Genomic DNA, 22,486 nt, shown 5'->3' on the forward strand with positions numbered 1-22,486 from the left:
ACATGTTATTGTGTCTTTATGTATGTCATGCCCATGGCATGATGGACCCAGAGGGGAGCCATATCTTCTTTCTATACAGGAGCCAACTTTGACATTTCATTATTTAGAGACAGCGGGAAATGGGGCCTGTGAAGGAAAGGAGTCACTTAGGGATGACTGAAGTTCTCAGCAAGCCCCAAAAAGATCCCAGAGTCACTTCTCAAAGCAAGTACAAACACAATTCATTTTTGACTGATAACCAAATAAAATGGAAAATGGGCACGGGTACAGCCTGCCACTGCCTGGAACACGATGGAGTGCCTCGCAGATGCCAAATTAGGAACTCTGTTGCCAGGTTCACAAACACACTTCTTTGGGGATGGAAGTTTCTTATTTTGGACACTACAAAGCCAAAATTGTAACTACTGTTATTACAGAAGTGCCAATACTTAGGTTATATTTTCATAAATACAAATATGTGAATTCCTTTCCTTCTATTGCAAGGCTTATTTTCTTCTCCTACATATGCCTGGCAGTCTCTTCACGGGGATTTAGTGGCATTTGTGTATGCCACTGTCATGATAAGGAAACCCAAAAGAATACTAGCCTGGCCCAGGGAGGCCTGCCTAATAGGTGGGAGATGCCTCTGAAGCTGCTCCTGACAGGGCCTTGGATCAGCCTGCAGGAAAGAGGAAGAACGCGAGACAGTGATAGGTGGGGCTGCAGGAGGACATGGGCTTTGGCGTGGATGTTGGAGACTCAAGCCCCCCTCAGTACACTGAGAGAAGCAGGCAGAGGCAGGACTCTACAAATAGAGAAACGCATGGGAAAGATGAAGGAAGAAGAAAGCAAGGAGATTAACGTGGGAGAATGAAAATATGTCGCCGAACCAGCGCTGAAAATGCGGTTTTAGGACCATCTGGCATCGGCTGCTGGGATTATGGATGTCAGGTGTTGTTAGGAGGAGAAATTAGTTTAAGGTGAGAAACACTCTGTTTGGGACATGCGAAGTTAGAAGTTTTGTAGAAGTGGGTACCAGAACTCTTTTCCAAGTCAAAGGTCAGGGAATGAGAGAGAAGCGGTCTACACAAAGAGGAGCATGGAGAAAGTCTACGTCCAAGCTGTGGCCTTTGGCCATGAGCATCCCAGTCCAGTCATGGATGCCGCCCACCATGCTTGAGGGTGAAGATGGTTTGTTGCAATGTCAGGAAAACCCTTAAATCTTGGGAGAGACCAGATTTAGAGAGCATAGGAAAGATCCAGAAAGGGAATCAAACCACGGTCAGAAACAGGAAACCGAGGATGGTTTGTTGGTGACCACAGGGGACAAGAGTGCATCAAGACAGGGGCGGGTGAATCACTTGCCACAGATCCACCAGAAAGGCAGTGCGACCGCAAGATGCTGAACAGCATGGCATGGCCTTTATACCCAAGTGTGACAGCATGCGTGAACTTTGGAAAGATTTGCTTGGATGCTGGACGTCCCAGAGTCCTTCCAGGGCGAGCAACACAGCAGAACCTTATCCGACACTAATCCCGATCCAGGCAGCCTAGAAGCAGGGATGGCTGGCTTGGGGTCAGGGTTGATAAGGCTCTGCTCTGATGATCTCCCTGGAAGGCCTCTGGGACTTACAGCATGTGCGTGTGTGTCTGCATGTGTGCGTGCGTGCATGAGTGTGTGTGTGTGTGTATGAGAGAGAGAGAGAGGGAGAGAGAGAGAGAGAGAGAGATGTGTTCGTGCCTCTGCTATACACACCAATAAATACCAAATTTGGACTGATATCCTTGTTCAGTAGTTCTCTTAAAATGAGTTTCTTTACAGTGATTAAATCTTTTTAAAAAAGATTTATTTATTTTTTTATGTATACAGTGTTCTGCCTGCTTATATGCCTGTGCACCAGAAGAGGGCACCAGATCTCATTATAGATGCTTGTGAGCCACCATATGGTTGCTGAAAATTGAACTCAGGTCCTCTGGAAGAGCAGTCAGTGTTCTTAACCTCTGAGCCATCTCTCCAGCCCGCTACAGCAATTAGATCTTAAAGGACTCAAGAGGCCATGGTATAAGATCTCAAAGTTTAGTAGGATCTCATCTTACGTTATGAATTTCCACTTTAAATTTAAAAAACCAGCTCCAGGGTGGATAAACAATTCTCCAAGAATACAAATGCCCATGGTATCACTGGAGTGAAAGTGCTGGAACATTCCTGTTTTGCTGACTCTGTGTTCTCACTTGTAAATAATTTCTATGGTAGTTAGTGGCTTCACCTCTAAGATTGCCTCTGTAGAAAAAGGCAGCTCTGTGTGGCTCAGTGCCATTCAGCTCGACGGAACAGATACATCTGGGGACTTTAGTTAAGTTTGGTAAACATTGATTTAGTAGTTTGTCTGTGAGTAGCGGTGAAGGTACTGTCGAGAAGAAATTAGAAAGGGAGCCTAGGGAAGAGGAAGAGCTGCTGTTTCGTAAAGACATTAGCGTGAGCAGGTAACGGTGATTTGTTTTCAAAGATGTGACCCTTGACCCTTAGTAGTAAGCCATTCTTACAAACACTGGCTGCACACCCTTGTTTCGAGTCTGCTCAGTGTAGCTGAAATGGAAACCACAGACGATATGGTAGAAGCCTCTACAATGGAAAGTTCGAGAAATACTAACCATCCCCAAATATGTCAAATGCTTTGTCTCATTGTAAGACGTTGGGTTAGTTCCTCTCCCTCCCACCCCAAGTCTTCAAAGCCTCCTGGAAATTTTATGCTTAAGATCTGAAGGGTCCTCCACATGTTTCTCACAGGGAGTTTTCTTTGGTGTTTCAGTTAGACATGAAATCATTGATTCTGCCCAAAGCATCGACCAAAAAGGTTAGCAAACAGACTTGTTCAAAAGTGTACTTTGTCTGTGCTAGGAGTTAATAGCATGCATTTTCAACTGGGAACAGCTCATGCTCCTTTAATGTCCACTAAATTAGCGCAGCTTTTATAGGAACCAACAACTAATATCTTCCTGCCGTGTTCACGGGCCTTTGAAGCAGCAGAAATGAAAATCATGTCAGGCATTTCTCCGTGATGCCTAGTTAAACGTCCAGAACCTGACCCTGCATTCCTCCCCCAAAGAGGCTGAACACCAATATTCCACGTGGTTTGATCCATTAGGTTTCCCCGTGACCGCAGGCATCATCTAAGTCCATCCTGAGTCTTGTCTTAGCTCTGCCAGGCTAAAAACCCTGATCACTCGGTGAGATTGTAAGCATAATGAAGCAGACTCTGCAACCTTCACTGAGGCCCCCGTGGTCATTTCCTCCTGTCAAGCATTGGCTCTGCACAGATCCGCATGAGAATTCTCCACCTCTCTGGGGTCAGTTGCGGGATTCAGCTCTGATGAACAATCTCATCCGTACTTGACGGACCACAGCTCCCCAACCTCTTGGTCCATATTCCTTGTGTCAAAGGAGAAATAAAGTCACCCTTCAGTTTTCCCAGAAATTCCCAGGAAGATTATAAAGTAGAAGCAATTGCTCTCTCTCCTCTCCCTCTTCGTCTCCCCTCTCCCTCTTCTTCTCCCCTCTCTCCGTCTCCCTCTTTTCCCCCTCTTCTCTCTCTTTCTCTCTCTCTCTCTCCCTCCCTCCCTCCCTTTCTCCCTCCCTCCTTCCCTCCCTCTCTCTCTCTCTTTCTCTCTCTCCCTCTCTCTCCCTCTCCCTTTTTTCCTCCTCTTCCCTTTCTCTCTCCCCTCCTCTTTCTCTCCAGGGAATGACTTCAAACAGATAAGCTTTATTAATTGAGACACAAGGCTACTGTCTTTCTATTGTGGAGCCAAATATGACTCTTATTCTAAGTGCGAAGGACAGATCTCTCTCAAAGCAGCTCCAGTTGTGTGCGGAGTGTGGCCAGGCCACTTCTCCCTTGAACCATCCTGTGTAAATTAATTGTGTTCAGTTCTGGCTCTGGATGGAGTCAACAAGATTTATAAAAGTCTCAAAATGAATTAAAGATCAAAGAATGGGACTTTGTATAGGAACCTATGCTATTTGGCAATCCATGAAATACATAATACTCATTCCCAAGAAGGGGTCACTTTTAACTTGACTTTACCATTCTCTTATGTGGTATTTTGTACAAAGCCCACATCTTTGTCCCTGTTCACCCTCCCATTCTTAGGGAAATGTGTTTGAATCTGTAATTGTTTTTGAACTCATAACCCCCCTAAGGCCGAGTAATGTGATCTCATTCGGCTTTTTTTTTTTGCTCTTTTTAAAATTAATTTTGAAGTTAACATTCAAACTGGTGGATTTCATTATAGCATTTTCATACACATATGTGATTGGTCTTTTGTGATTTACATATTAATTATGTAAATTAACTTTCTCAGTATTGTGATTTTTAGGCCTTTTACAATCAGCAACAAAGAGCTAGCGCTAAGCAAAACAAGCTGCTATGTGTTTTTAATTGTATGAGACCATAGATTGCGGCATAAGTAATGGAATAAAAACAAAATTAGTGAAACACTGGCATAGTAAAGTTTTAGAAAGAATTTAATCAACCCCTGAATTGAGGCCTCCTGGACTTTATATTGCACTCCTTGTAAGTTCGCAAAATTAATGCCTTCACCTTTCTCATCTCTGGATACTTAGCTAATTTCACCAGAGGGGAAAAAAATAGATTTGGGGGATGCCCAGGGCTCTGAGTCAAAACTCTGCCTTCACTGTGAAATTCCCGAAAATTCTCCACTGCTGTCCACGAACCTCTTCCTTGTGCCACATGAGCTCCAAAGAGCAAAGCGCTCTAGTCAGAATGTTCATTGTCATCCTTGAAGTTGCTGAGGCTGTCCTGCGCAGTCCTCGCTAAGTGTTATGGGAAGGCGGATGTTTCACTCCTTGTCTATGAACAGCAGGACCAGGGAAATGCTCGGCAGCTCCTCACCTTGCAATGGCTTCTGGGCCCTCCAGGCAAAAATGACAGGAAATGTGTAAGAAATATCGTTATTCCTAAAGCACACCTGTTCTTGGTCCTTGTTGTCTAAGGGTCTCTTGGTGGCTATGAATACTACATCTTTATCAGTGCGGACAGGGGACAGATTAATTCTCCCCACCCGGACCCAGACACTGATCCCAGGAGAGATACTGGGAATTTCCAATTAACTTAAAAGTTGTTTTCCAGAAATTTCTTTTCTTATTGTTTATCTTGAACTTGGTCATCAATCCTCCAGAGGAAAGAATGACAGTTAGTACAGGTGCTCATCTTTTAGCAAATCTCTATACTGAGTACTTGGAGAAAAGGCCCAGCATGGGATTCTGCGAACTAGCCAGCCTCTGTCATCAAAACACCTGCAACTGTCAAACTCTAATGGTCCTAGATTCTGTCCCTGCAAGGAGCCGTCAAAGTGAAGAACGGCATTGGGAGGAAACTATGACCCCAGTTTTTTGTTTTTGTTTTTGTTTTAATTACATCGAAGGTCAAGGTTCTTTCGTGATGGCGTGCCTGCTGAGGTGAGTGAATCAAAGGGCAGACCGGGATTCTGAGCTCTCTCTAACCTGAGGCACGCTGCTCTTCCTCTTCTCCTGTTTGTAAATGGCCCGTGACAGGCGCTGCACAGAAACTCTGGGCGGTTTTGTTTCCTGCAGTATTGAAACTTGGAGAACAGTAGGGTGTGTTAAGAGCAGGGAAATTCTTAGACTTTTTGAATTGGGGGTGTGGTGAGAAGAGGAGAAAAAAAGGAAGTGGGGGAGAATCTGATGGATGAGTTGTGTCTAACCAAAGATTGGAGACTAGGAAAAGCGTGCTTGTGACTAAGGCCTTCAGGAGCTCAGAGCCAGGGTTTCTTGCACAAGAAGGATTTCCAGAAGGTTTGTTGTAGCTTCATTTTCAGAGAAAAACCAGCAGGATAAAGAGGTGGAGAAACCAGACAAGCCAATTTTTTTTTTTGTAATGGCAAACAACTTGTGTGTGATTTCCAAAGAGCATGGATGGATGTAGCTTTCCCGTGTCTTTGACTTTCTTTGCCTTCCCATCTCTGTGACAATCAACTTCCATAGACGCAAGCAGATAAAAGTGGAGACGGCGGTTTCCAATGGCACATTTTGTTATCTCAGGATTCTGCGGTCAAGGCCATTTAAATACAACTGCTGCTCCAGCGTGAATCAAATCAGATGCTTGAAGATTCATCGTCCGTGTTTTGGTGTCCTGTTTCTATCTCTGTTTCTCGAACATAACATTGTGCTCTTAACCACAGGCTGAGGCACTGAAAAATGGGAAAATAGCAATCCTGGTGAAGGTCTTCATTTCTCTTCTAACATATAACAGGACCCAAACCACTAGATTATTCCGAGCGGTGCGCAGGCAACTCTACGGCATTTTGGGTTAACACATCTTCCTATTTTTTTTCCAATAGACTATCGTAGCAGAAAATTAATAGCAGCAGGGATTTGAGGCAGCTGGTCTCTCTGTGTTCACAGTCAGGAAGCAGAGACTATCTAGTTCTTCCTCGAGCAAGACTGGTTTTACGGAAAGGATCAAAACCAATGTAGGTGGTTCCAGGGAGCTGTTCCCTCGTCCTTGATAGAAGGTCTGTGGTCTCCAGAACAGTCCCAGCGCCACCCAGCTATTTGCTGATGCAAGCCACACTTAAATTGTCTTCAGAGACATCTGTTTCTCCTGCTATCCAGAAGAGCGGGAAGAGCGAGGCTGGCAACCTAGGGAGGAGGCCTTTGGGGAAAGCCACCAGGGGCAGCATCCTCCACTGTTGCGAGGAGCCAGGGAAAGCAGGTGTGGGAAGGGCTTGGAGGAAATCAGAGGGAGAGTGGCTGCCTGCACAATGGTTTCTGGAGCTGGTGGGTGGCTTTTACAAGTTCTATTCCTAGTCTGCTCCTAAACTCATGAAGTGGGATCACATGTGCTGCACAGCCTACCAAACCACAGGGCCATCTGGAATCTCATGGGAGTGGCCAGTCTCAGCAGCAGCTGGGCTGCTTTTAAAGCACTCAAATTAAGTTCAGTGGGATCCCACAAAGTCCTTTGTTATTAAACATCTTTGATGCCTAGCACAGATTAAGAATTGAGAACCAACCCCTCTTCGCTGTCTTCAGTTCTCCAGAAAGGATTTCTTTGCCTTTCCGTGAATGTAGGGGTCCTCTTTCCACTGGATTGTTGTCAAAGGCACAGGAAGGATGTTAGAACTTGCGATGCTCCTCCATCTAATGACCCCTGATAGCAAACTTTCAACTCTTTTGCCTGCCCCTTCCATTCCTTTTAGTGCTTTGAGTTTCTTGAACCTTTGTTTAGCCTGGGGACAAATAAGCAAACAATAGTCATTTGGCAAATATTTTCTTTAATGTGTGTAGTGTGTTTGCATGGTGAATGTATGTTTCTGTGCAACGTGTATGTGTGTATGTGTAGACTAGGGGTTGATATCTGGTGTCTTCTTCCTCCATTGCCCTCTGCCTTTAACGTGGAGGCCAGTTCTACCACACAGTCCGGAGCTCACTGCTTCTCCTGGTACTTAGCTATCCTGCCTTGGGGACCCCTGTCACTGCCTTCTGAGTGCTGAGTTTACAGGTGTGCCCAGCTGTGGGCAGAAGTTTCTGTCCTGCAAACTGCTCCCAAGTAAACGGAGTCTTGATATTAATTACAAATGCCCAGTTAGTAGCTCAGGTTTATTACTAGCTACCTCCTACATTTAAATGAACCCATTTAAATTACCTAGGCTCTGCTACCTGGCTCAGTACCTTTTCTCAGTACAGAATGCCCATCTTTTGTTTCTCTCTGCTCACCAGCATTTTCAGTTTGGTTCTTCCACCTAACCTTATCCTGACCAGCTAGTGGCCAGTCAGCTTTACAGTGACATATATTCATACATTGTAAAGGGATATTCCACACTCAACTTTGATGTGGGTTCTGAACTCTAAGGTTCATGATTGGTGCAGCAAGTTTATTCACAAGGTACCTACTCCCCCTTCCCCCCACTTTTTTCAAAGTTTAAAATGCAGTGCACAACTTTGCCCTCTCACGGAACTTGACCTGATTGTTCAGGTGCTGGTTCTTCTGAAGTTCCTGTGGCCAACCATGGGCATCTGTGTTTGCCTGACTGAACAAAATAGAGCAGATGTACAGATAATCCAACAAGAACGAAAGCCTCTGAGTGATAGAGCAGGGTTCTAGCTGCTCAGAAACTTCAGTTTTTAAAAAACTGAAAATTCGTCTGGAAAGACAGCCCAGCACCTAGGAGGCGCACAGGTATACATGCCGGTAAAAACACCCACACACCCACGAAAATGCATCACTGTAGCTAAGCAGAGCTTTGAACCCTTGATCTTTCCAACTTCTGGGATTACGGGTATGAGTCAGCATGCCCAGCATTGTTTTGTTTTTGGAGCCAGGTTCTTACTCTGTAGCCCAGGATGCCCTCAAATCTTCAATCATCCTGCCTCAGTTTCCCCATCATAAGACATCACTCCTTTGCATCCAGTTTGAAGTGAAAACCTCGACTTGCAATAGTATTAGTATTGAGTTGGTAACAGTGAAGGAGGCAAAGCAGACCAACTGGGATCTATAGAAATAGCTTCAAGTGGTTTTTGTTCTTATTTTTAGCTTTTTTGTTCTGATAAAAAATTTTCCCTCCAAATTTGTCTACAAATGACTATTAACTCATCTACATTTTTGGTCTTGATGCTTCTTCTGGTTCTGTTACAACACGGCTATTGAAAATCATATAACAGCTTTAATCATAGTAGGCAAAGTAAGGTCTTTTAAATTACATGCATGTGGATGAGTGCAGTGCCCTCGGAGTCCAGAAGAGGGCGAGGGATCCCCTAGGCCTGGTTACTGGCCTTTGGAAGCCATTGGTCTGGGAACCTAACTTCGCCCAGAGCAGTGCTTGCTAAGCACAGAGCCATCCCCATAGCCCCTTCCATAGGGTTGAAATGAGCCATTGTCATTATCATTGCCCTCTCTGTCCAGAGCGGATCAACCAACTGCTTTCACTATAATGACCTGTGCTATATTCAGGGTCCACCTCGTGTCAGGCACCCGTGAGATACTGGGTATAGGGAGTGTGTCTCTCCACCTGGGATGCGCCCCCTCTCTGAAAATGTCACTTTTCTCTCTGTGTGTCCCCAGGGATCCTTTGAAGCTTCAGCAGCTGCAGAACCAAGTGCGCTTGGAGCAGGAAGCGGGCGCTTGGCCCCCGGCGCCCCCGGGTCTCCCTTGCAACAGCAGCAGCAGCGGCAGCAGCGCGCCCCCGTCGCCGCCCTTCCCGCCGCCGCCCGCCTTCCCCGAGCTCGCGGCCTGCGTGTCGCCGGTGCCCGCGGAGCCCATGAGCACGCTGGCCTCCCGCGCCGCCACCATGCAGTCCTCCGGCTCCTTCAACTATGCTCGTCCCAAGCAGTTCATTGCAGCGCAGAACCTGGGTCCGGCGTCGGGGCTGGCCACACCCACCTCCAGCCCCAGCTCGTCCAGCCTGCCATCGCCTCTGTCCCCTACGCCCAGGCCCTTCGGCCGCATGCCCGGGCCTCCCTTCGTGGAACCAGAGGCCATGTGGGGACCATCCTCGCCATCGCCGCCACCACCGCCGCCGCCCGTCTTCAGCCCCTCAGCTGCCTTCCCGGTGCCAGACGTGTTCCCGCTGCCGCCACCGCCTCCGCCACCGCTGCCCACCTCCTCGCACTGCGCCTCGCCCGCCCGCTTCGGCCCTGGTCAGACTCCGGCAGCCTTCCTCAGTGCCCTGCTGCCCTCGCAGCCGCCACCAGTCGCTGTCAATGCCCTGGGGCTGCCCAAGGGCGTCACCCCCGCGTAAGTGACACCTGCAAGCCTCCCACACCCCGGGACTTCACTTGCACACACTCCCCATGACACTGAGCACCCCAACACACACACCTCCACCCAAGCCTGCGTGCCCAGGAGTCCCAAGTAGCATCTGACATCCCTACCTTTCCTGGTCTTCAGACATCACATCCAGCAATCAAGTTGCAATCCGTTTCCATAACCCAAATTCTGTCCCCTCTGAATGCAGCTGCTTAAAATTCTCGAAAGCAAAGTCTCCACAGTGCTTTCCGTAATGAAGAAGGTGGCCTTTGCTGCCATTTATGCAGCTTACAGGTCACATTATTTCATTGGGCACATTACTAAGATATGTCCTGATGCCCCACGAACATAACACGATTCCACAGTCACTAAACTGAGTCGGAATCCCAGTCTGTCTGACTATCAAGTCCATCCCCTCACCTCCAAACTGAACCCAGCTCAGCTCAGTGTTACATACACTAGATGGGGTTTGGTTGAGTTTATACTTAGTGTTTTAGAAAGACTAAACATAATTAGGAAACAACACTTTAAATACATCTGGTGAGAAGGGAAAACCGTACATGCCTGCCTTAGTTACTTTTGTTATTGCCTGCTGTGATAAAACACCATGACCAAGGCAACATACAAAAACAAAGAATGTAATCTGGGCCGCACGTTTCCTGACTGTTAAGAATCTATGACCTTCATGGTGCCCAGGGCAAGCCGGCAGGCATGGTGCTGGAGGCCTAGCTGAGAGCTTACATCTGATCCTCAAGCAGGAGGCATGGAGACAAGAGATTGGACCTGGTGTCGACTTTTGAACCCTCGAAGCCCATCCCGTGACACACCTCCTCCAACAAGGCCACACCTCCTAATCCTTCCCAAACAGTTCCACCAACTGAGGACCAAGCATTCAAATACATGAGCCTGTGGGGGCCATTTTCATTGAAGCCACCACAATGGCCTTGTATATTGGTGGGGACAAATAAGGGAACATGAACACAAGGGGGAAATTACATCGTGGCTTAGCCTCCAGGCATCGGATCATCTGCCTCTTCTCTCAGCTTTTTTATTGTAGATTATCTAAAATCTACTGCTCCTAATCTCATCCTAATGACCTTAAAAAAAATTTTAAATTGTACAAGATAAGTTATTTATAAAACCACAGAAAACCTTCTAACAAGATACCATGTAGGTATTGATAAGATTTGCTGGAAGATAAAGTAAGTAAAAGCGACATTAGCTCTTTCCCAGCGTATTTAAAAACAAGAAAGTGTGGGGCTGGGGACGTAGCTCTGTCGGCAGAAGGCTCACTTAATGTGGAGGAAGCCCTGGGTCCAGTCCCCAGCACTCCTGTGATCCCACCATTCCAGTAGAGGCAAAACAATCACAAGTTTAAGGTCATCTTTCTTTAAACACTAAGTTTGAATCAAGTCTGGGATCCATGAGACCCTCTCTCCAAAAGCAGGGCTCAGAATGGTGCTGGTGAGAAAGATGGCTCAGTTAGGAAAGGGACTTATCCCCAAACATGAAGGCCTGAATTCAGCTTGGGAATCCACATGGCAAAAGGATATAACTGATTCCTTCAAGGTGTCCTCTGATCGCCACATGTGTGTCTTATATGAAGGGACACACATAAACAGACAAAAATGGAAAATAGAATATTAAAAGAGAGAATATCAGCCAAGAGCAAGCTAGAACCTGTGTCTCTACCTACTGAAATCATACTGAAGAGTTTGCCAGATGCCCCAAAACAAAAGAGGAATAAAAGAATTTATATTTATTCGTAGTTAAATCTTCCCCTGGTTGGGATACAGTTACATCACAATACTCAGCCACTGCTGTAGCTGGCCTTAACCCAGGAGTCGCGCGGGCTTGCTTTGTTGGGCACTTTCTAAATGTTGATTACATGAATTCCATGTTGGAAATCTGGCTTCTTCTCAAATCCCAACTGAAAATAGTATAGTCAAAATAAGTATGGAAGTCAAAAAATAGATTCTTATAGTAATGATACCATAATGGGCTTCTGTTCAAAGTTGAGTCAGAGTTGGCCCGAGGAAAACTTTCTCCCCGTTTTCTGGTTTGAGCCTTTGTTTTGCTGGTAGAAAATGAAGCATTAGCTACTACAAAGAGGCCAGCCATCGATTCGAGAAGTGTGAGGATGCAGACAGTTCCATCAATAAAATGCCACCAAATCCTGCATCCAGGAAGTTAACCAAGTACCATATAAATAATCTGTCCTAATACCGCTCACACAGAATTGGATCAGATTCGTCTTTCAAATGCATTGTGTGACCAGGACCTTAATCACCTTAAGTGGAGACAGTGGTCCATCCCGAGCCTCGGTTTTGACATTCACTAAGAATGGCAGTTCTGAGGGCTTGCATCCTGTACGAGGAGCTCTTGTTCTTTCTCACCGGCTGCCAGGTGTCACAATTACTTTTCGGAGCCAACGGTGTAATTATCACCACAAAAGAGTCCAGACATTCTTAACATTTCTTTGAAAATGAATGGAGCAGGCCGGGCGGTGGTGGCGCACGCCTTTAATCCCAGCACTTGGGAGGCAGAGGCAGGCGGATCTCTGTGAGTTCCAGGCCAGCCTGGTCTACAAGAGCTAGTTCCAGAACAGGAACCAAAAAAGCTACGAAGAAACCCTGTCTCGAAAAAAAAAAAAAAAGAGAGAGAATGGAGCAGCCACACTGATTTGCGCCTGTGGAAACTGTACCAAGAGTTGCTAGACTCTGTGCCACCCAGTAGCAGTGCCGCATTAGGTCACAGGTCCTCAACTCCACACCAGACCGATAAACCATGATAATGTGGCAGCCGTCTTGTCCTAAAAAACTTCCCCTCCCTTGAAGAAGCCAGTCTTTGGGTGTGGTGGACAGGTAGCATGCTTTCCTCTGATGTGGGCGGTTCAGTCTCCGGGGGCTCTCTGTCTGTCGGTGCCAGGTCTGGGGGTTGGAGCAGATCAACTCCGTCCCTAAGATCAGATAGGCACTGTGGCTTTTGCTCACCCTCAGTGGCAGCCTCTGTCTCATAAGGGGTGTGGCCTAGCCGCAGTGCTCCAGCCTCTTCTACTTGGTTTTTGAGACAGCATCTGCTCTCTTCGGGCATCTTCCTCTTAAGTACTAGGATGGCACCATATGTACCATATGTAAGTCCGTTACAATGAATCAGTCAAACCCTCTCCCCTGTCTCTCCCAGTCCCTCTTCTTCCTTCTCCCTGTTCTCATCTCTGTCTCTCTCCCTCCACCTCCCACCTCTTGTCTCTGGCTTTTTAAAGCCAAGGTCTCATGTAGTCTACCCTGGCTTCAAACCCATAAGTAACTGGAGTCCCCTTGAACTCCTGATCTCCCTGTCTCTGTCTCCCAAATGCTGAGATTAAAGGCATGTGCCACCATTCCCAGAGTGTGATATCTCTCAATTTCCTCTTTTTTCACGACTAGAGCTTTGGCCTCAAATATTACCCCACGTTTGTCAGAAATAAGAGCATGTGCCTGCATATCTTTCTTGTGGAGGCACTAAGAGCACTCACCCAGCTCCGTAAGGCCACCCAGTGCCCTCCTCTTCCCCTGGATTATAGGAGACAGGCGGTGGGGACACTCTCATAGCGCTTTGTGTAGGAAGTGAGGGATTTCCCATGCCTGGAATAAGCCTGAGCAGAGAGAGCTTACTGTGACCTATGCCAGAGTGCATTGTCTCTGTCAGTCTCTAGCAGTGTAATCCAGACTGAAGAAATACAGTCCTCCGGTCTTAAGGAGACAATTGATTGTGATAGACTCAGTTTACGATTAAGTTTTAGATCTATGAGCATTTTAACTTGTTTTTTTAAGTCAAGCCGTTGGTTAAATAGTAACCAATAAAAATAGAACCCAGCAGACAAAGGGGCATTGGACCTGGCAGGCATCTTATTATTCCAGTCTTCCTGAGACAAATAGGTGGGTGCCTTATCATTCCCCACTGAAGGAGTTGGAAGCATCCCCTGGGGTCCTATCACTAGACACCAGCAGAAAGATGTTTCCTATCCTGGGCCTGTGTTTCCCAGCAGCTTCACAGGCCTCCCATGCCTCTGCGCAGGTAGGCAGTGGCTCTGTGAACATGTCTTTGACCAGGGGTAGCTCAAGCAGATGCAGGCAGGAAGGACACAATGCCAGATAGAGTGCTGTGTGCACCCTTCTCAGTTCTTTCCTCACGGAAGACAAGGGGAAGCTAACTGTAATGTAAGAGCTATGGTACTCAGTTTTCTATGTTTTAGCCATTTTAGTATGGAAGTAAACTTCAGTTTAAAAATAGTGCTTATTAAAAAAATACTATCTTTAACCAGACGGTCATGATGCACATTTTTAATTCCAGCACTCAGGAAGCAGAGGCCTGGTCCGGGGGGGGGGGGGGGGGGGGGAGTTAGTTCCAGGACAGTCAGGGATACCCAGAGAAACCCTGTCTCGAAAAACTAAAGACAAACAAACAAAACAACTATCTTTTTACATATTCTTGAATGTATGACACCCTCGAACAGAAAGGATCACAGAGTGCCTGCTCATTCAAGCCCTGAAATGGTTGTGGAACTGAGTTACCCTCAGGCCACTGAGCTTCTGTAGAGTAAAGGGTTTAGAGTGGCTGGAAAGACAGAAAGACAGACTGGAGCTCAAGCTGCCGGACTCTGCAGAGCTGTTTCGGCGTCTGCCAGAACTGACCTGAAGTGGAGGCACGTGGTGATGATGTCACCCAGAAGAGCTGACCTTCCAGGTGCTCTTCACGCGCGCTAAATGCCTTTGCCCCAACCGCATGAACACTGTTTAAAATGACAAGTGGCTTCCTGTCAAAGCCAGAGGGGACAGTCCTGTGGACAGCTGGGCCTCATGTATACACACGGAAGTACTTAGCAGGGAAGCCTGTTCCAAGTTGTTTACTGGCTCAGGTTTGCCTCTGAGTGCGGGATTTTGTGAAGAGGTCTTGTCTGAGTACAGTTTACGTTGAATAAGCATTTTTGTTTAGTTGTACAAATCACCTGAAGAGAGAACAACCCCCCCCCCCTGCCCTTGTCAGCAGCTGTCTGTTTGTTCCCCAATGAGCTGGCTCTTCTTCGCTTGTCAAAATCAGGGAGGGCCCCCTGAGGAAGCACCCACAGCCCTGTCACTTCAGGCCCCAGCAGGGCATTCAAAAGCTTGGCTCTGGAAACAGGACCACTTTTCTTTGTCTGTGTCTCCCCTTCCCAAACGCTTCGTTTTGATTTCTGATGCCAGTCTTACACATTACCCCAAACCTTCCTTGCAGTTTCTAACTTGCTCTCCTGAAATAGTTTCTGAATTATTCCAATGAGCTCTCCCTTCCACCCCAATTTTTTTTAATGTTCCAACTATGCATGAGGACTGATATCTTCTTCCCCCGTGGTTCACAGTGGCTGTCGGTTGCCCCTCGAGGCTCATTCTGACCGTAGGGTCTATGCACCGCCTATCCAGATCTCCATAGGTCTCCACACAGGCAGTAACTTTGTGCCCTTTACACTCTGAGCTACGGCACCTGACCGTGCTAATGTAAGCCACCTGTCTATACACCTGACAGTCCGTGGCTCTTACCACCCCGTGAAATGTCCTTCCCTTCGTTCTTTTTCTTTTCTGTACTGAAACGATAAATACTTGAGTGGACGAGACCACACCAAGGTAGATGGCTCCACTATGGAAATGTTCCAGAGCAGCTATTCTAAGTCCCTCCAAAAAAGCCGAGCTCGCTGGAAAACGCTTTCCAACCAGCAGGAGCCACTCTAGGAAAGACGGTGTTCTCCGGCCCAGACAGAACAGTCTGGGATTCTTTCATTTACATTGTCTCTTCTGTTCTTCACATTCACTTTCTTATGCCTTTGGTCTTTCTCTCTTTTTTCTTTCTTTTGGTTTTCCAGTTCTTCGGTTTTTTCGAGACAGGATTTCTCTATGTAACAGTCTTGCCTGTCCTGGGAACTCGCTTTGTAGACCAGGCTGGCCTCGCCAAACTCCCAGAGCTCTGCCTGCCTCAGCCTCTCAAGTGCTGGGATTAAAGGTGAGCGCCACCATCCCCAGCTTCATTTTTGGTTCTTACTTGTGCCTAAAACCCAGCACCACAGGGAGTCTTCTGTACTCAGACGCTGCTCAGCCACGGCTGCGCAGTGTGGTTAGACTGCTCAGGCTGAGAAACTGGTTCATCGCACGCATGCGCAGTTCATGCGCCCGCACTTCGCTGTCCTCAGTTTTGTCTTTAAGGTGACTTCAGAAGCCAACTGTTCTGTTTCTGGGGCTGTGGCAAAAGCGGCACAAAGGTTTCTTCCAAAATTGTGTAATGTTTACTTGTCCCGAGCTTGGCTGTTTACATGTCATTTGACTTCGGATGGTTCGGCACTAGCATGCCTTACTGAGAAGGAAAAAGAGAGGAAGACAGAAGTGAAGATAAATAATACATATGTTCACTCATTGCAGAAACATCTGGGGTGAGCAAAAGAGCCACAGCGGGAAAGAGACCATTCGAGAATACAGATAATCATAGGATAGACGCATGAAGAACACAAACATGGACATTACCAGCGGGATAGCCTCGGCACTTTTATTTCCAAGGGGACCTTAATATGAAATCTGGAAGCAGTCTGTATAAGAAACCCAGAAAACCATGAGCATTTTTGTTGAATGATTTCATGATACTAAAAGCGGAATTCTAATTCATAATTCATATGACCCTACTGGTGCCTTAAGCAAGTTTGCCGCCTACTTTTCTGCCTCTTCAGATCTCCCTAAATCTCAAGATCACTTCTCAGGGAACAGAACAAAAGTTAAAGATGTCAAAGATTTTGTTTCTTTAATGTTTAACTCTGGTGTGCTGGGGCAAGGTGACTGAACTATCCGGATCTGGAAACGGGTTTTATTAGCTGAGATATTTTCCTCTGTATCAGAAGACTAGGTTACAAGTAGATGAAATAATTACATGGGGTTTGCCGACTTACAAAACAAAGCTAGGAGGGGACATTCTGTTTCTACCAATGAGAGAAGAGGGACATGTCTCTCTGTGTCTCCTTTAGAGATGGGAACACATGACCTTCTCACCCACTTCCATTACTCTCCGTGGCCAAGGCATGTCACTGGCCTTTATTAAACTACTAATACCTAGAAGAATGGAAAAAAAGCAAATGAACAAACATAAACTCAAATTAACTTAGAACCAGCCTTGCGTCGGGATAGGAGAGCTCCTCTCTCAGCACTCTGGATTAACAGCGAACTAAATCAGAAATATTCAGGAAGGAATCAATGAATCCTGGACCACAGGGAAGAATGGCAGCTGGGACAACTAGGTGCACAGCCCCCGGGATAGACAGTATCAGCAGCCACAGGGTGTGGAGCACTTATAGCAACCCCACATTTTCTGCTTGCTTCTTTCGGGTTTCTTTTTCCCCCAAGTTTAAACAGGAAAATAAGAAACTAAAAGCTAGTAAATCCATTGCTTCTTACCAAAGTAAACAATGTCGTCGGGGTGATGCGTTGACATGTTTGCAGTAAGCTTTTTGTTTTGTTTTGGTTTGGTTTTTTTTTTTTTTGAGACAGGGTTTCTTTGTGTAGCTTTGGTGCCTGTCCTTGAACTAGCTCTTGTAGACCAGGATGGCCTCAAACTCACAGAGATCTTACTGACTCTGCCTCCCGAGTGCTGGGATTAAAGGCGTGCGCCACCACCATCCAACATAAGCTTTTGTATCATTTAGAAATATCCTGCTGTAAGATACATAAGTTAAGATATATATCATTTATATGTACTGATAATGTATTAGTAATAAACCCAAGCATTCATTTCTTGTACCTTTGAAAGCCCTGTGTGACCTTTCACCGGCTACGTGCCCTACCCTAACTGTCCCCCGAGCTAACCAATACCCTGAATTCCTGAGCTGGTCACCCCTATTTTACCACATGTGTGTGTTTCCCTGGGTTTGCTTATCCAGCCTTCACATGTGTCGGAAGCACCGGGAGCAGTTGCTGATTCTACTGAATCAGGTCTGGACGAGGTTGCAGATCCACTACTGACAGCTCCTCAGGGTCATGGTGACCCTTTGGCCCTTATGCTCAGAGAGCCACCGCCCTACACCAGACTAGCTTTTGCCTTGTTATAAGTGCAAGTACTATATGCGTTTTTCTGTAACTTGCTTTTCTTTTTTTTTAATCTCAGAATTCAACTGTGTTGAATAAGGTGGCGAGAGGTCATTCATTTTCTCTTTGCATCACATTTGGGCTCTCTGATTTCTGCCCACTGAGGCGATCAGGGCAGAGACAGAGAAATAGAAAGCAGTTTGCAGAAGACAGGCGTCCACACATACCCAGCATGCAGCATTGGTGCCCCCTGGCGCACAGTACAGGAATTGCTGCAGTCCTCGGAAAGAAGAGTTGCCTATAATGTGACCTATTTATTGTAGGCGTTCAGATTTACGGCTTACCGGCTCATGCTAAGACATGCAGGCCAGCCAGAGTCCTCTTGTGTAAAATCACACCAGATGTCTTATAACTCAGACTTACATTAGTCAAACAGATGGATGCGTGGAGATGGGAGGGGAAGTCACAAACATTATTCAGGTCTAATAACCCTAATGTAAAAACTGAGTTTTTGAACTCCCAAATACACACTGTTTGGTGCATTCATGTGATATTGTACATGAAAAGTCCCCAGACATGTTTTTCTGTGATGGGTCACACTACATACAGGCACACTAAGGATTCTGTGTAGAATGCCCTCAGGTTCTGTGTATAAAATGTATAAGACACATTAAGGATTTTCACTTTTTAACACAGAGTATTGTGTAGTCTGGGCTGGCTTTGAATTGCTATGTAGCTGAGAATGACTTTGAACCCCTGCCTCTCTTGCCTCCACCTCCCAAGTGCTCGGATGACAGGCATCACACACAGCTTAATCTCTGTGCTGAGTATAGAACCCAGGTTTTGGTGCGTGCTAGGCAAGCACTCTACCAATTGAGCTACATCCCCAAAATCGTGACCCCAGGTATTTCTGCCAAATGATGGATGACTTATAATGAGACAAGTCCTGTCGTTGAACACAGTGACTTATGAAGGACCAGAAATTTTTTTAAAAAAATCATGAGAGGAATTTGCCCTTTTCAAGCCCTCTTAACCTTCATGTTTCATTGATTTTTATTCATTTTGTATGGACTTAATAAGCAACTTCAAGAAACTTGACAAGATCTAGGTCGAGTCTGTTTAAACCTGAGAGCAAGCCTTTCCACTTCACGTTCCTACCTCCCAGGATTGAAACACAGGCATCCCATCGGTGGCACTTACCTCGCCATTGAAGATGCCTCTTGGGTATCTGAACCTTCTCCAAGAACTGGTTTCAGTTGGTGCTTCCCGAACTCCTAAAAGCATCTTCCGTGGTTCTCTTCATATGAATGACTTACGTGTTTTAAAGAGATAAATTGTGATTGGCATCTTGCTACGTTGTGCTTTCATTGTAAACTGTGATTGGCATCTTGCTACATTGCGCTTCCGTTGTTGAACTTGTTTGACTTGGACTCCTGTTGACTGTACCCCTTCTGCTTTCTTTGGGCAGGGGATTTCCGAAGAAGGCCAGCAGAACTGCTAGAATAGCCTCCGATGAGGAGATTCAAGGCACAAAGGATGCTGTCATTCAAGACCTGGAGCGGAAACTTCGCTTCAAGGAGGACCTTCTAAACAATGGCCAGCCGGTACTGATGGAAGAGGGGCTTTACTCAGAATCCTAGCTCCCCACTCCCCAAATCCCTTCTCCTGGTTTATAAGACTTACCCACCAGGCTGTTCTCAGCATCCCTCATGGTGACTAGGAAAGAAAAGGAAGTAGGAAGGGCAGCTACTAGGGTTGAAACCACAACACATGGTTAATGGTGACACTATAAGCCGTCTACATCCACAGAGATTCCACCTTAGCTCGGTGGCTCCTTGGGAGGAGACAGGAACGTGATCTGGGATCACGAGCACCATAAGCCGTGAACTGGAATGAAAGGCTTCCACCCAGAATAACCTGTGCTAGTGAAACCATTGCCAAGGTGGAATCATACCCTCCCTGACAGAATAGACCCTACTCCACCACCTTGAGTAATTCCTGTCCCACCGTCTTGATCGGAGCTTTAAAGCGATACTTCCAAGCTTGACAACACAGACTACTTATGCTTTAAGGCTATGGGTTAGCGACTGTGTGCATAAACTACTTAGATATCCCATAGCTGTGTTGGTTTGCTTACTTACCTTTTCATATCATCTTGAGGTTTTCAAGGGCTCAGGAAAGCTAGCAAATCAGGCCGCCTGAACCTAAGAGATGGGTCTTTTTTGACTAACCATGAAATACTAGAATAATAAACTTGGCTTTTCAGCAGAAGGAGCCGCTAGATAAAGTCCTCTCAGGCGCCTTTTCAGAACAGAAAACACTTTAGCTTTCTGGGATTTTTAATCGTGAAACATCGATAAAAATGTGGATGAGCCTCGTTTAATTGGCAGGCTGGAGAACAGAGGAAAGTTAGATGCTGGTTTCAATGATTAAGTGTTCTCAATCTAAGAAAGATTAAGCTTTTCTTGAGCTTTGTGGTGCTCACTTGCCTGGGCTCTGGGCTCTGCGAAGAGGGAAACATGGCCCCTGACAAGCGCTCACACAGTCTGGATGCTTTTCCAGGCTCTGTCAACAAAGCCTTCGGGAGATTCAAACAGATGCTGTTTTCTAGCCAGGTGAGGGCATCTCTCCAAATCCCACTAGGACACACTACTTTTTTTATTTAAATATTCCTTATGGATGGGGCTTCTCTTGGATAAAAAAATAAAACTTTTATAAGCTACAACTCAACCATATTATTGGTATATATACTTCTTACTTGACTTGCATATATTTTATGACTCTTGTATGTACACATTATTTATATTTATCTGTTTAGCAATAACTAAACCCTCACAGTCAGTTTCATCAATCCCACATTCGCTAGTTTTGGACAAGAAAAGCGAGGTTCCTCTTTTCAAAAAGGGAATTCTCCAATGAGTTGTTCATAGCATTACATAATACTCTGTCACTTATTTTGGCTTCTCCGGACAAGGGTTTGCATTTCCACACGGCACAGTGACATAGAAACAAAACAGTTGAAGTGAAATTGGCTCTCAGGGTAACTGGGGACATCTTGGTGAGGGAGTAGATACCAGTTGCTAGTTCTGCCTGTGCGGAACAGGCCTCCTATTGACGACAGTGTTCTCCACCATAGCGCTTGGGAGACTTTGTAACAGAGCAGAGATTTAAACCTCCGTTTAAAAACTGACCTCCCTTGGGTTAAGAGAATTGATAAAATCACTTTGCATAATCCCTGGACCGAATCGCTCCCTGCAAGATTCACACACCCTCTTCGTGTCCCCTGCCGTTTCTTTAGCAAATGAAATCATTTCAACCTTAGTGCTATTTGGCATTTGATCTGTTTCACTTCCCAGTTTCAGCTGGGACCAGAACCAGCAATTACTGGAAACTGGAAACCCATCCAACATATTTTTCTGATTAGAGAATGTTGAATACTGTTTGTGTTGACATTCAGAAATTTGAGGGCTCGTCTAAAATAATGCTTGTACTTTTATATATTTCTAGATTCTACCATACTAATTATTCCTTATTTCCAATCAATCCCTTGTTTGAAATTACCCCTAAAGGGATCGGTGAGCTCTCAAATTTCCTCCAAGATCTGTAATTCTAAGGCGCACAGGAACAACGCACAAGCACAAGGGTCAAAGGCGGCTGGCATGTCACACTCAGGACCAGCCCAGCAGACAGCTAGAGGGAGCCGCAGTATGGCCTTCCTCCCAGTGGGCAGACAGTGTACATCTGAGAAGTCACGGATGCTGGGTGCTGGATGCTGGGTGCTGGCTCGTCCTTACTCCAGCCACGAGTAATCATTCTTTGCAGATCGTATTTGGTTCGAGCTGCTTACATTGCACAGCGGCCGAGGCAGTGTCCTTCCAGGGGAGATGGCCTCAGACTACTGCCATGTGCTCCTATTGACTGAGTGTATTCTGTGTCACATGGAGTGGGGACTGACTGGAGGGATTGTTTCTGCCATCAACATTGGCTTTTCCTCGCAGTGTCCCGTATGTTGCCCTTTTAGCAACTCTCTTTCTGTCGCTGGCTGGAACCAACCTGGATGTTCCAAAACCTGTGGAAGTCTTTGAGAATATCTCCTTTAAGCCTTCTGCTGTTCTAAAAAGCACCCTTTTTTCCTCTGTTTTTTTTCTAAAGATAAAGACAACACAAGCATCCTATGTGTGCTATGTGTGTTCAGCCTGGTGGTTTATCGCTCACTTGGATCTATGTCCTATCAGGTGGGAGCTGCCAGAATTAGTTACCTCATCTCCCAGCACTGGATTAGGCCACGTGAAGCAGAAGCAGGAGAGAAGGTCCTGGGAAGGCCATTCCTTCCTTAATGAAGCCAGGAAAAGAAACAGACTCTTCGGGTAGAGCTATGAAGCCAAAGAGAGACTAGTTAGTGACAGAAAAATGTCAAAACCGAGTCTATGTTTTTATTCTTTTTTCTATTAGCAACGCATAAAAGCGATGTTCCCCTAATTCGGTGTTTCTATGGCTTGTTTGGCAGAGGCTAACCTATGAGGAAAGAATGGCTCGCCGCCTGCTCGGTGCTGACAGTGCAAATGTCTTCAGCGTCCAAGAGCCAGAAGACACGTCATCCAATCAGGTACGACGCTGCTCTGAGCTTCCTGGGAAATAATGGCCATTCTG

At 46.1% G+C, this 22,486-nt stretch overlaps 2 protein-coding genes across 7 annotated transcripts in view; one reads left to right on the forward strand and one right to left on the reverse strand.

Moving 5' to 3' along the window:
- The window catches only part of Palld (palladin, cytoskeletal associated protein), a 386,115-nt gene that overhangs the window by 338,255 nt on the left and 25,374 nt on the right, over positions 1-22,486 (forward strand). For all 5 annotated transcript variants that reach the window (XM_075986846.1, XM_075986847.1, XM_075986848.1 and 2 more), the window contains 3 exons: positions 9,081-9,752; positions 19,305-19,440; positions 22,344-22,442. In XM_075986846.1, the coding sequence (XP_075842961.1) occupies positions 9,081-9,752; positions 19,305-19,440; positions 22,344-22,442 (907 nt within the window). The remainder of the gene's footprint in view (positions 1-9,080; positions 9,753-19,304; positions 19,441-22,343; positions 22,443-22,486) is intronic.
- Cbr4 (carbonyl reductase 4) overlaps positions 7,231-22,486 on the reverse strand; it is a 65,930-nt gene continuing 50,674 nt past the window's right edge. Inside the window, exon 6 of one of the 2 annotated variants that reach the window (XM_075986853.1) lies at positions 7,231-7,248. The gene's annotated coding sequence lies outside the window, so the exon portion shown is untranslated. Of the gene's footprint in view, positions 7,249-14,798; positions 16,125-22,486 lie in introns of those variants that run through there. The other variant, XM_075986852.1, reaches the window with a different exon arrangement.

Source organism: Microtus pennsylvanicus, chromosome 9 (assembly GCF_037038515.1).
Source record: "Microtus pennsylvanicus isolate mMicPen1 chromosome 9, mMicPen1.hap1, whole genome shotgun sequence".
Taxonomy (NCBI): domain Eukaryota; kingdom Metazoa; phylum Chordata; class Mammalia; order Rodentia; family Cricetidae; genus Microtus; species Microtus pennsylvanicus.